Source organism: Colossoma macropomum, unplaced genomic scaffold (genome assembly GCF_904425465.1).
Source record: "Colossoma macropomum unplaced genomic scaffold, Colossoma_macropomum, whole genome shotgun sequence".
Taxonomy (NCBI): domain Eukaryota; kingdom Metazoa; phylum Chordata; class Actinopteri; order Characiformes; family Serrasalmidae; genus Colossoma; species Colossoma macropomum.
Genome location: NW_023494803.1, coordinates 14,943,103 through 14,957,234, shown reverse-complemented (window position 1 = coordinate 14,957,234; position 14,132 = coordinate 14,943,103). Strand labels below are relative to the sequence as shown.

Genomic DNA, 14,132 nt, shown 5'->3' with positions numbered 1-14,132 from the left:
GGCAGTATATTTCCCAGTAAGAAGCAGATATGGATTAAACAATATTTTCTGCAATGTCTCGTAACATGTTTGGTCCCACATACAACAAATCACACATATACACACACAGCTGATTTAGCAGTATAGTTAAAAGACACATTTTGATCTGTTTGGAGAGAGCAACACAGTATATCTTCTAGCAGAACAGAGGGGAAAGTGACTTTCCCAAGCAGGATTTCGGCAGATTTAACTGGCAGTGTCCTTAAAACTCTTCTTCCTGCATCAGATGAAAATGGTAAAAATGCATTTCAAAGAAGTAAAACTGAATTTATACTAGTCACTATTTGATATTTAATTCTCACCTGTGCAAATCAAATTCCTGAGACTGAGATAAATAGGAAATAAAAGCTAAAACAGCTTACTTTAAAATTTTGAATTTAAGCATGTTAATGTATTTTTAATTATAATAACAAAAAACAGTTGTTAAACTTTGTTAGTAATTGATATTATTGTTATTATTGTTACTATTATTAGTAGTAGTATTATTAGTATTATTATTATTATTCCATGATTAAAATTTTAAGTATCTCCTCCTACAGTTTTTGACGTGGAACCATGAAACTTGGCAGGATTGTAGGTCCTATACCCTGGTATTGTGCTTGTGCTCTAAGTGATCCTATGTATGGGTTTCATACCGTGGGCGATAAACGGACATTTTTTTTCCCCCTTAGAAAATGAACGGCAGAATGTTTAGGACATTCAAATGTAACTGCCAATGCACATCTCTCACACAGACACTTATACACAGTACACAGTATATGTAGCCTAATGCACAGCAATATCAATAACAAATAATGAATTTAAGGTGGCACTGCTTTTAAGGTGGAACTGCATTTAAGGTGGCACTGAATTTAAGGTGGAATTGCATTTAAGGTAGCACTCAATTTATGTTGGCGGTGAATCTAATGTATCAGTAAATTTAAGGTTACAGTGAATTTAGGATGGCACTGCATTTAAGGTAGCACTGAATTAAAGATGAAACTACATTTAAGGTAGCACTGAATTTAAGGTGGCAGTGAATTTACGTTAGCAGTAACTTCAAGGCGGCACTGAATTTGAGGTATCAGTAAATTTAAGGTGGAACTGCATTTAAGGTAGCACTGAATTTAAGGTGGAACTGCAGTTAAGGTGGCAGTGAGTTTAAGGTATCAGTAAATTTAAGGTAGAATTGATTTAAGGTAGTACTGAATTTAAGGTGGAACTGCATTTAAGGTGGCATTGAATTTAAGGTCATCAGTAAATTTCAGTAAATTTAAGGTGGAACTGCATTTAAGGTAGCACCTAGCAACACATTACTATCCACCTTGCATACTGTAGTTACCGCCTAGCAACAGTTTTGCAGCACTTTAACAACCATCAACAGTCTTCAACCGTTTTAACATTTTAACAGTATAAGCTAGCTTTTTCAATGTGAACGAATTTTCCCTCCAAGGCAACTTACTGTTCTTCATAATCTTCTTCTTCTTATTATTCTACGCTCAAACTTTTCACAGTTTAACAGTTTTTGACGTACAATCACCAAATTTTGCACAAATGTTCCTCATATACGGGAATAGTGAGCTTGTGCTTTTTGGACCGATCCAACGTATAGTTTTCACAAAACGTTGTTGAAACATGAACATTTGGAATGTTCATAACATTCAAACTAACTGATGCAAGTGATGTCACAGTGCACATCTCTCACACAGACAATCATACACAGTATACACAGTACACGCAGATTCACACACTTACAGTCTAATGCACAGCAATAACAGCAGCAATATCAGTAATAACAAAACTAAAACTGGTATAACAGATATAAAACAGTAATTAAACAGTTGACACAGAAATAAAACTAATTATACAGTTAACACAGAAATAAAACAGTAACAACAGTGATAACAGTAACAATACACACAGCACACCACACACATTCACAGACCACAAAGAACACACACTAAACACAGTGCATGCTGAACACAGCACCTACAAATACATATAATCGCCAAACACACTGCATTTAAGGTAGTATTGAATCTGAGGTGGAACTGCATTTAAGGTGGCACAGAATTTAAGGTGGAACTCCATTTAAAGTAGCACTGGGCTTGCAAGTGGCGCAACTGTCTAAGTGTTGGCTCTATCATCAGGAGATTGCAAGTTCGATCCCTGGTGATGCTACAGCCATCCGTGGCCGGGAGTCCAAGAGAGCACAATTGGCCTTGCTCTCTGGGTCGGTAGGATGGCCCCCTGCTTCTCCCCCTATCACACAGCGCGCCGCTAGTCAGCGCAGGCATCTTTTAGCTGATGTAACAGATCTGGCGGTTGGCGCTTTCCTCCAAGCATGTTCAGCTGTCCAAAGACATTGCATGAGCAGCAGTTTAACGCTTTACAGGTCTTGGAGGAAGCCGGTACTAGCCTTTACCCTCCTAGCATTGGTAGTATCGTGTGATTGGGGGAGTCCTAACTAGCGAGTGGAATTGGAGATGACTAAATTGGGGAGAAATTTGGGTAAACCCCAAAAAAGGTATCACTAAACTTCATTTACGATAGCACCTAGCAATGCATTACCATCCACCTTGGATACTGCAGCATCTGCATATCAACATTTTAGCAACGTTTTAACAATCATCAGCAGTCTTCCACCATTTTAACATTTAGCTGGCAATTAGCTGGCTTTTTCAAGCTAACTTAAAGTTCGTTCACAAACTTTCCCTTTCTAGTTATTATTATTATGAACAGTATGTACAGTACGAGTGATTCATTTGTCAAGTTGTCTGTTTTTGTTTAAATATACAGGTTCAGCAGAGCCTCTCCAGCCACACACTCCAAGCTTGGGGACAGAAACAATGGGCAAGTTTCAGCGAAGTGGTAGCCTAGACTTGGACCGAGCTAGCACCACTGATGCTGAAAGAGGTGACTTGATGATGTTGACTTTTTATTTAATAATTAATTTTTTTTTTTATTAAATTTGAATTCTGTAAACATATATTCTGTAAAACAGTTTTATTTCCAAAATGGCCATTAAGTACGTTATTAATTTTTCAGCATCTGGGAAAAAAAGGAAGTATATATTTAACTGAAAATTACAGGCAGTAATTCAAGAGTGTTCACCCTTTGACTTTATTACAGCTTCAAAACTGTTGTTTGGAGATCTCTTTTAAAAATGACAGCAATTATAGGAGCTAGACAGAAGCACAAACCTCAGAGATATGCTGAATTTGCTTAAATGCTGATATTTAACAAAATAGTACTTAAACTCTTGAAACTCCTAGCCTAATTTATGGTGGTGGTGTTCTGTGTGTTTCTGAGCCAATTACATTCCTGTAGAATGGTTTGTTGGGAAAGAATGCTTCTATCTCTTTGACTCTGAACTTATATTTTATACTTTGTCCTGAGCTTATTGATTGTTCCATAATTGACAGTTCTTACCTTTTCAATATATCTTTCAACTACTGCAATTTACAAGCATAGCACAATTAGTAGGTGTTCCTGTGCACAGGTACTACCTACAAACTTAGCATATTGCAAGCACTTATTGCAGCTGCATCAAGGCACATTTTGCAATGGCCTTTAGTGCTGATAACTTGACACAAGGAGAGTACATGAAGTATTAAACATGATGGTGTCAATAATGTTAAAACTTAACATGTTTGTTTGTTCACATTTAACACGTTTGTTTGTTCTTTTTTTTTTCGTCTTTGAATAATTTAACCCAATTATAAGGTTCGATTTCTCTTTTTTTTTCAGTCTTTTTTCTTCATCTTCACCAAAGATGCAAATAACTCTAGAGGACACTGTATGCTATAAATTCCAGCCAGTTCTGTACTATGTTGAGAATAGATACTTGCTACGTTCTAGGTTTGCCTGGCTGCTTGCTGTCTGGTAACTCCATTGTAGAGCGCACCTTTTCTCTTCTTTCCAATCCAACTCTCCCTGGGTCCTTCCTGCTGCCTTCCTACCCTCTGGCAACTCTGCCAGGTGCCCAGTTGACTCCCACCCTCCCTCGAAGATGCCATGCTGACTCATCACTCACCATGTCCAACACATGGCCTAGCAAGCAAGAGATTAACCCCCATCACAGGGACCCAAGCCCATGGAGGGACAATACTGGTGAGGATATATATTTCTGGGATGTAGTTGGTAACCTGGCGAAGTTTGGGTTAGAATGAATAGCAGCTCAGTGCGGTGATTAGTGTTGTAGCCAAGATCATTAGTAGTAAGTAAGAGTCAAGACCGTGATATATGTTAATAAATTGTACTACACTTATAAATATATTTAGCAAAATATGACGTTAAATATAATGTAGTGTAAAATAATATTAATTATTATATTAGATTCTTAGTCCACCTTGCACTGTAACTTTTAGAAGGGAACGATAGTAAGGTTCTCTTCTTTCCTAAAACTTGTTCAGAAATCACCACCTAAAGTCACTTGAATATAAACCAAAACATAATCATTTTTTAAAATTAATTAGAACATACTGACGTGCCAGAAGTCATGGGACAGGAACTTGTATAGTGTAGGACCGCCTCAACCCTGGTGAAGTGCAGCAACTTGATGTGGCATCGATTCCACAAGTGGACGGAAGATGCTGGAGGGATGTTGAGCCATGCCATCAGAATAGCCACCCGCAGCTCCGTGGTATTTGTAGGTGCAGGATCTCTGGTGTGAATGGTCCTCTCTACCACATCCCATCAATGCTTGGGCCCATGTCAGGCAAACGTGCAGGCCACGCCATTTGTCAGAACTCTCATCATTGTGGGGGTACATGAAGTTCACGAAGGGCTGCAAATGGTCACCAAGCAGTGAACGTAGCGGTCGCTGGTCAATGATGTGTTTACGCAGATCAGTGGACCCAACCGAGAACCCAGAAACCTATGAGAACACACCACACACCAGTATAGATCCACCAGCAGCTTCACAGTGCTTTATTGATAGCTGTGGTTCATGGCTTCATGAGGCCTGCGGGTAGAGTCCTCTAGGGTCCAGTTAGCAACCTCACGGGCCAAGGTGAGGCGCTGTGTCCGGTATTGTGGTGTTAACAGAGGCACTCTAGTGGGTCTTGTGCTCACATATCCCATGGAGGCTAAAGAATGCTGCACTGACCGGTATATGTGTGTGGGTCCTTCTGCATTGAATGTGGATGTGATTTCTGCCAGAGTTGCTTGTCTGTTCACCATAGTTCTAGCCAGACGCTGCTGATCACCCTTGGGTGGCCACTGCGTTGTCCACTGTGGATGGTAATGCCTTCTATGATGTATTCCTGGCATACATGACACTGTGGATTCAGAAATGTTAAATGCTTACACAATTTTGGAAATGGAATGTCCCATCCATCTGGCACTCACTATCATACCTCGTTCAAACTTAATTCACATTACCGTGCCTTGAGCATGCTTGGCTGGTGTTCAACCTCACTCACAAAATAACACCTCAGAACATACAGGTGTGGGCGTTCCCAAGCCGTTCTCTGAGTTAACGCCCTTTTATAATCAATTTACATACTGCTATCCCATGACTCTTGGCTTGTCAGTGTAGTAAAATGAACATTCTGATCTGTCCTCAGAAGATGTTTTAATTTTGGAACCAGTGAAAACCAAAAACAAATAATACTCAGTTAAGCCATCATCGAAAATGATCAATTAGATCCTCAACTGGCTGTGAACAGATTTTATTTAAACATGTAGAAACAGGTTTTATTCTTTTTAAAGGAATTGTTGATATTCAGTAATAACAGAAAATCTGTTCTATACTGATTATTACCTCAGGCTAAGCATTGCAATTGGCTAGTCTCCAGAGCAATTTACAAGTCCACCTTACCCAAGACCAAAATAAGACAGAAACAATGTCAAGGCCAAGACAAGACTAAGAAGGCTAATTTACAGTCTCAAAACCGAGACCAGACTGAAGTACTACAGTACTAGCAGTGACATTTTCATAATGGCAGGGTTGATGTTTTGCAGCCTATGTAGAAACAGATGTTTGCCAATATTCCTACATACACTGGAAAAAAAATATATTATTAGGTTGTTGATAGATGTCTGACTGGCTGACATAACAAGTGCATTTTCTGTCTTCTCATTCCTGTTGTCCACATGTGAGTACTTGGATAGAGCTTTTGTATTGGTTAATTCCTTGTCTCTGTGATGGCAGAAAATTTATAGGGTCTGGTGTGTAATTTTTTTGATTACATATTCTATCTATTTTATTAACTGTATGTAGAGCTGGGTGATGGGGCCAAAAATGTTATCACGATAAAAAAACTTCATATCGCTCGACATGTTTGAATGCTGATTTTTGCTCCCGAGTGGTCAGTTGCTGTTTTAAACAATCCTTTATGTTCAGAACATGACAAACAGGCTGCAATTTTTGTAATAGTCATAATTTAAGAAAGAAAACGGATAATTTTTAGCTGTCTGGTTACAAGTGCTGTTTAGAAACTGTTTAGTTTCTCAACCATGTCAGCTTAATACAAACAGCAAACATTAGCTGGCTCGGTAGGTCAATAATGGATTACACGGCTTTACTGCCATCACTCCTATCACATCCATGTCAGAGTATATGACAGTATTCAAACACCAGCGAGCAGAGCTTTTACTTTCGTTGCTTGGGAATGCGCTAATACTAAAATATGACTGAGCGCTGTAATAGCGCTGTAGTTGTGAGGAGCAGATGTAATTTAATGCTGCTAAAGCTTGTTAGGATGTAAGGAAAGAAGTGAGTTCACTCTAAGACAGTACAGTTATGCCACTTATCTCATCACTCACACTTGGTCACAGGAGATTAGATCGCCGATCGCTTCACTCAAACAGGCAATATATAACTCCACGTTTCAGACGTTGACCCCCTCCCCCTCTAATCATGTCGATAAACTCGGAAGTGCACCCTCTCGTGGCGACAGCAGAGTAGTGTCGCTTTCCTTGCAGTACAAAACACCACCAGGGCAGTTAACTGTATGTCATTCTGTGCATAATGATGTATCAGCTGTTCTATTTCACATTAGCAACCATACATACGTTGTTTGGTCTTGTCTAGAAAGGATAAAGTAGTATTTAGTAAGGTTAGTTTGCTTGACGTCAGGAAAATACCATGTTTGCCTTGGGGTTGTGGATTAGTACGGATCAGGATGTGACCAAGTAAAAGAGCCAAAGTACCTTTCGAAAATACAGTAGCACCGAACTGGCGAATTTTAAATGGCATATTTCTTGTTGTGCCATCCCACCCACATCAGTGCACACACATTCATTTCTGGCCACAAAAATAGCAACTGGTTGAGAACAGGAAAAAAATAACTTACACCTAAACAACATGAGCCATACCACTGGCATTATACCACTAAGGTTTGCTTATACATTCATGAATATAGAGCCTATAGTATATGACAGAATTAGCAGGAGGAGTTAAAAGTACATACCTGTGTGTTTGTTTGACGAGGACACCCAATAGATTAAATAAGTTTAATACATTTCATATCCTCCTGCAGGTGAGCCTAGCTCCAGCAGGTGTTCACCACTGCCTGTGCGCACTTCTCGGGCAGATGGCACCTCAGCTTCATCTTTTCCTCAGGCCCTGAGTGCTGCCAGGTTGTCTCCACCCATCTTCCCAGTCACACAGCAGTCTATGCAGGATGGCGCCCAGCAAGATCAGCCTAGTAAGAATCTTAATCTTGACCTGTCCTTCATGAACCTGCAGGACCCAGATGAGGAGCCAGTGGACAGGGAGGAGGTGATCAACAAGTTGTTCTGTATTTGCATGGGTGTTTTTGTGATTCACCCAACACCTAGTTGTCCTTGATCAAAGCAAGAAATTGATATGATCTACTTAATGTATGTTTTTTTTTTTTAGATGATGAACTCCTTGCGCTCTTTGCGCAACAGTGCAGCTAAGAAGCGGGCCAAGGTGAACCTGAGTGGCTCTGAACCAGACCCAGACAGTCCAGACACAGCAGTGAAGCTTGATCCAAATCTAGATTCACTCTCCCACACCTCACTATCTGTGCCCAGACCCTTGAGCGAGAGCAGCCGTTTCAGCCTCTGCTCCCCTCCTACTCCCATTACCAATGGCACTAAGAGCAGGTTGGACTTTTTTCTTTCTTTCATTTTTTATTTCCTTTTTCTGTTTTCAGTGCACACTTGTTTGGATTTACGGTCGACAGTGGTACAACCCCTTTCCAAAAAAGTTGAAACGCTGTGCAAAATTAAAATAAAAACAAAATGTAACAAAACCAGTATTTGCTGGGCATGATCTTTGGGCTCTCAGGTGGCACTGCATTAAAACAGACACGATTCAGTAGAGGAAATCACTGCATGAGCTCAGGAACACTTCTGAAAACCACTGTCTGTGAAAACAATTTGTCACTGCATCCACAAATGCAAGTTAAAACTCTAAAACGCAAAGAAAAAAAAAACATATATAAACAGGATCCAGGAATGCTGCCACCTTCTCTTGGCCTGAGCTCATTTAAAATGGACTGAGGGGAAGTGGAAAAGTGTCATGTGGTCCGACTCCTCAAAATTTGAAATTCTTCACGGAAATCATGGACACTGTCCTCCAGGCTAAAGACCTCTCAGTTTGTTATCAGTGCTTAGTTCAAAAGCCAGTATTCATGATGGAATGGAATTGCATCAGTGCACATGGCATGGGTGACATACACATCAGTGAAGGCACCATTAATGCTGAATGATATATACAGGTTGTGGTAACATATGCTGCCATCCAGACAATGTCTTTTTCAGGGAAGGTCTTGCTTATTTCAGCAAGACAATGCCAGACCATATTCTGCATGTATTACAACAGCATTGTTCTGTATTAAAAGAGTCTGGGTGCTAAACTGGCCTGCCTGCAGTCAAGACCTGTCACCCACTGAAAACATTTAGCGCAGTATTAAATGAAAAATATGACAAAGGAGACCCCGAACTGTTGAGCAGCTGAAATCCTATTTCAGAACCTTTTACTTCAAAACTATAGCAGTTGGTCTCCTCAGTTTCCAAAAGCTTATAGAGTGTTGTTAAAAGAAGAGGTGATCAAACACAGTGGTAAACATGCCCGTCCCAACTTTTTTGGAATGTGTTGTTGGCATTAAATTCGACATGGGCATGTATTTTTTGAAAAACAATAAAATTTCTTAGTTTCAACATTTGATATGTTGTCTTTGTATATATATGTTGATTTGAAAATCATTGCATTGTATTTTTACTTACATTCTGCACAGCGTCCCAACTTTTGGGGTTGTATATTGATTTGCAGAATATGCAGAGTCATAATTATAGTCTGATGCCTGACTTCTCTGCACCAGAGACAAAGTGGTGGCCGTACATAACAAAAAATTGCAAAAGTAGTTCTCAACCTCATGAATTTCCAGGATAGTCTTTACCGAAATATGAGTCTCATTCTGCCTCACCAAAACACACACCATAAATAATTTTGCTCCCTTTGGCTAAGAAGCCAGACATATAAAGACGGAGCTCTCTTTAGAGCCACCAGTGTTTGCATTTTTAAATTAAATGTAAATTAAATTCACATTTTGTGGATTTCCGGTAGAATAATGGATAATAGAAAATGTTGATCTATTTTAGTTTCTCTGTTAAAGTGCAACATCATGCGAACTGTTTTTCTACCTCAAAGGCCCAACTGTTTCTGTTTAATGAGCTTGGGTCCTTTAATTAACCAACTCAACCTATAGCATGTTTGCAAGCCATAGTATGTATGTATTCTGAGCAAGTTTTTTACAAGCATTTAATTATGTGCTATAAAAATTAGACATTTTTTAATCGTCTTCCACAAAAAAGAAAAAGGCGGTATGAGGGTCAGATATCAAATTTAGTGGAAATTGTCTTGGAATTTCATGAGGTCCATCAAGTTTGAACTTGTTTCTGTTTAGTGAGCCTGGGTTGTTTTGAGTAAGGAAGTTACAGATGTTGTTTAGTTTAAGCCAAGAGTTTTGAGTTTTTGTTTTTAACCTGCTTTGCTCAATATATTAGGCTGTCAGGTTGTGTTTTTTATGCACAGTAATACCCAGTAATTTAGTCCAATACTATGCTTAGATTACAAGACAAGGCAAGTTGAGACTTTTGTAGCAGAGTTTGCAGAGATGGACAAAGTACAGAGACGCTGTATTTAAGTCAAAGTATGGACACATCTTGTTAAAGATGAGCCAAAATATACCTGAATAAAAGGTCAAAAAGTATCAGTGAGTGTGTTTACATGCATTTAATAATCTGATTCTATTTGGATTTCTGAAGTTATCTGATTATTAAAATGGTCATGTAAACAGCATAGTCCGATTCTTTTGATTGGAGTAAGGTCTAGAAATAAAGAAAGCTGTATTTCAGCTCAGTAATCGGAATGCTCAGTGCATGTATACTCTTACCTGGATTTCCTTTGGTTTTTTCAGTCTGTGCATGTGAAAAAATAGACTGCAGTACCGGAAATAAGTAATCAGTGTTTAGCACAGCATCCGTGAGATGTCAACAAAACACTTTTTGAACGTTGCTGAAACCAACAATATGTCTGAGAAAATGAGGGTTTCTTCATCTTCTAGATGATGTATGAGCATATTTTCAAAGTGGCTCGGTGTTTGAAAAAAGAGCCGTGGCATGACGTTTGAGTTTTACATTACGTTTGCGTCACATCTTCTGTGAGTTCACTGTCTGGTTGCAAAACAGAAATCCAATCAACTCATGTAGTCCCAGAATTATCTGATTATCAAGTGCATGTAAATGCATATTATTGTAACCATGTTACTGATAAAATCTGAATTTCTGTGCATGTAAACGTGCTCAGTGTTTAATCTCAGGAGTACAAAAAAGTAAATATTTTAAGATGCATATACATAGCAACATATGTATACGTACGACAGATACGCATGCATAGTGTGATATTGGCAAAATCATCTCCATGTACAGTGTTATTCCTTGCACTGCATCTTTTTTGCAGTAACACACTGCACCCATGTTCTTCAGCAGTGCAGGCCATTAGTGTGGTATTACTAATTGGCAGTACAAAAAGATGAGTGGGCACTTTTTTTCTGCTAAAGCAAAGCAGTTGCAATTCTTATACAGGAATCCCATTTTTGTCGTAAAACAACTATTGCAGACTAAGGCAGCAGATGTATTATGGTGACAGGTGAAATTCATTCAAGGCAAATAACACTGGTGAACATAAATAGAACAAACTATATTAGACCACAACTTGAACAGATTGTCTTTTAGAAGAACTGCATCTTTAATGCTAGTGACTTTGTCAACACGTTACTAAGAAATATTAATTAGTTTGAAATCTAGAGGACAATAAACCCAACCAGTATAATTCATTCATTCTACTCCAAAGTACACAAAGTCTGTCCTGGATTTTAAGTTTTTGATTATTGATAAACTTAGGCTATAGGTGTGTAACACTACATATCACATTATTATATCAGATTACTATAAGACACATTTAAAGCATATATACGGTGTATATGTGCTGAAAAACATTCAGCTCTTTGGGACAATTTTCAAGGTTAAAGGTTGGTGAATTAGCAGTTATACATTAATTCCAGTGTTTAAAATTGTTTGTTTATTGTTAAAATTGTGTTAGAACTGTGTATTACTGCGATATTTGGTGGACTGTGCTTGAAGTGCCCCACCACATTGCAGCATTTGGAAAAGTGCACTGTCAAGTGCACTATTTTCCATAGACACTGTGACAAAATATTGAATGCTTTGCACAGTGCATGGCAAGTGTTTGAATAGCAGCTGCTGCAATTATATTTTGTGAACTGTATGTGCTAAGTGCTTTGCAACACCCATAAAATGAAGCAACTGCTCTGTATGCAAGTTGCAGAGGGTCCTGAAGGGGCATCAGGGCTGACGTGGTGAGAAGCGGTTTGTGTGGAGGCGAGAACAGAAGGGAGATGTGAAAAGACTACAGACAAGGTGCTGCAGACTGGCTGGCTAGGCTGGGGGAAGGGGAAGAGGTAGAAGTCCTTAGCGTTTTTCAAATCTTGAGTTTTGATATCCAGTGTCGACCAGTGGAGGATAGGTTCCGCTAATGAGTCTTGTCTGCTGCTGTCTTTGATGCTTTTTGAGGGCATGCTTGGCCGTTTTGTATGCATCCAGTTGGAGTCCAGACATTCTCTCAAATCGTTTGTGGCATCAGAAGAGCATGTTCCCACCAATTTTACCTCAGGCTTTAAACTTTTGCCTGTATAAATATATAAATATATAGGGAATGGTCAGACTTTCTAAGGGGGGCATGGGTGGCTGCCTGGTGCACGTCCTTGATGGTGCTGTAGCAGTAGTCAAGTGTTTTGTCTTCTGGGACAGCTGATCAGTTGTTTATATCTTGGTTCAGCCCTCAGGTTTGTGTGGTTGAAGTCTCTGCGGAAGATAATGGAGTCTGAGTGTTTCTTTTTAAACTACAGCAGAGTTACTGGAGTTTAAACAAGGATGCAGGGGCAGAGACTCAGAATTATAGAGTAAAATTGTCGGGTAAATAAAATTGTGTGCAGCTGATAAGAGTTTAAAGTTCAGTAGAGCAATTTCTGGCCATAAAAGATACATGCAAGCGCCACCTGTGATTATCAGTCAATTATTTAATCAACTTTTATTTCATACATTTACATTTAGTACATTTACGGTGACCCTCATTTACGATGTGGCTGTGCAAGATTAAACAGGGATTGAAGAAATTAAAATTAAATTTACTCATTCAAACAAATCAAGACTAACAAAAATAAATAAACAAAGAAAATGTATTAAAAAATAAACAAAAAATTAAAAAATAAAAAACATGAAAAATAAAAAAACAACTAAGATAAAAGACAATAAAAAAAAGAAAAACTTTACAAATAAATTATTCAGTAAAATAGAAAAATAAAAAGTAGAGTGGAGGTGGTTGGTGATTAGAACATTAAAATGGCCTTGGAGTTTCCTGTAATTTATTCCAGTTCACTGGTGCACTGTAGCTGAAAAACAGATTTTCGCAATTCAGTAAAAACTCTAGGAACCTACCAGCTACTCCAGTCACTAGAACAAGTCTGATAAAAAAACATTATTTACTAAGAGCATAGGTTTAATATAAGGTGGCACATGGCTGGAAAGCACTCTATATAAATACTCTAATTAAAAACAAACCAATGAGTTTCCTGCCACATGGCTAGAGAGGACCAACCAACTTTTTCATATAGTATGAAGTAATGAGTGCTGTAAGTGTCTCCTGTAATGAATCACAGAGCAGAATGATAGATTGAATCTACTGGTTTAAGGCTACTGGTAGATCAATCTCTATAGATTACATCACCGTAGTTTAGCAAGAATAATAAGGTTGTCTCCACAATCCTTTTCAAAGTATGCATTGGGAAACGTCTTATTCCTATGACTACATTTACTGACTTGCTTATGAATGTGATATTTAAATGTACAAACTGGATTCCAAAAAAGTTGGGACACTAAACAAATTGTGAATAAAAACTGAATGCAATGATGTGGAGGTGCCAACATCTAATATTTTATTCAGAATAGAACACAAATCACAGATCAAAAGTTTAAACTGAGAGAATGTATCATTTTAAGGGAAAAATATGTTGTTTCAAAATTTCATGGCGTCAACAAATCCCAAAAAAGTTGGGACAAGTAGCAATAAGTGGCTGGAAAAAGGAAATTGAGCATATAACGAACAGCTGGAAGACCAATTAACACTAATTAGGTCAATTGACAACATGATTGGGTATAAAAAGAGCTTCTCAGAGTGTCAGTGTCTCTCTGAAGCCAAGATGGTAAGAGGATCACCAATTCCACCATTGTTGCGCAGAAAGATAGTGCAGCAATACCAGAATGGTGTTACCCGGCGTAAAATAGCAAAGACTTTTAAGTTATCATCATCAACCGTGCATAACATCGTCAAAAGATTCAAAGAATCTGGAACAATCGCTGTGCGTAAGGGTCAAGGCCGTAAAACTCTACTGGATGCTCGTGATCTCCGGGCCCTTAAGCGTCACTGCACCTCAAACAGGAATGCCACTGTCAAGGAAATAACAGAATGGGCTCAGGAATACTTCCAGAAAGCATTGTCAGTGAACACAATCCACCGTGCCATCCGCCGTTGCCAGCTGAAACTCTACAGTGCAAAG

The 14,132-nt window shown here is 38.7% G+C and overlaps 1 protein-coding gene across 5 annotated transcripts in view; it reads left to right on the top strand.

Moving 5' to 3' along the window:
- The window catches only part of LOC118824208 (TOG array regulator of axonemal microtubules protein 1), an 85,333-nt gene that overhangs the window by 20,883 nt on the left and 50,318 nt on the right, over window positions 1–14,132 (top strand). For 4 of the 5 annotated variants that reach the window (XM_036594212.1, XM_036594213.1, XM_036594211.1 and 1 more), the window contains 4 exons: window positions 2,818–2,934; window positions 3,880–4,131; window positions 7,506–7,747; window positions 7,868–8,097. In XM_036594212.1, the coding sequence (XP_036450105.1) occupies window positions 2,818–2,934; window positions 3,880–4,131; window positions 7,506–7,747; window positions 7,868–8,097 (841 nt within the window). The remainder of the gene's footprint in view (window positions 1–2,817; window positions 2,935–3,879; window positions 4,132–7,505; window positions 7,748–7,867; window positions 8,098–14,132) is intronic. The other variant, XM_036594214.1, reaches the window with a different exon arrangement.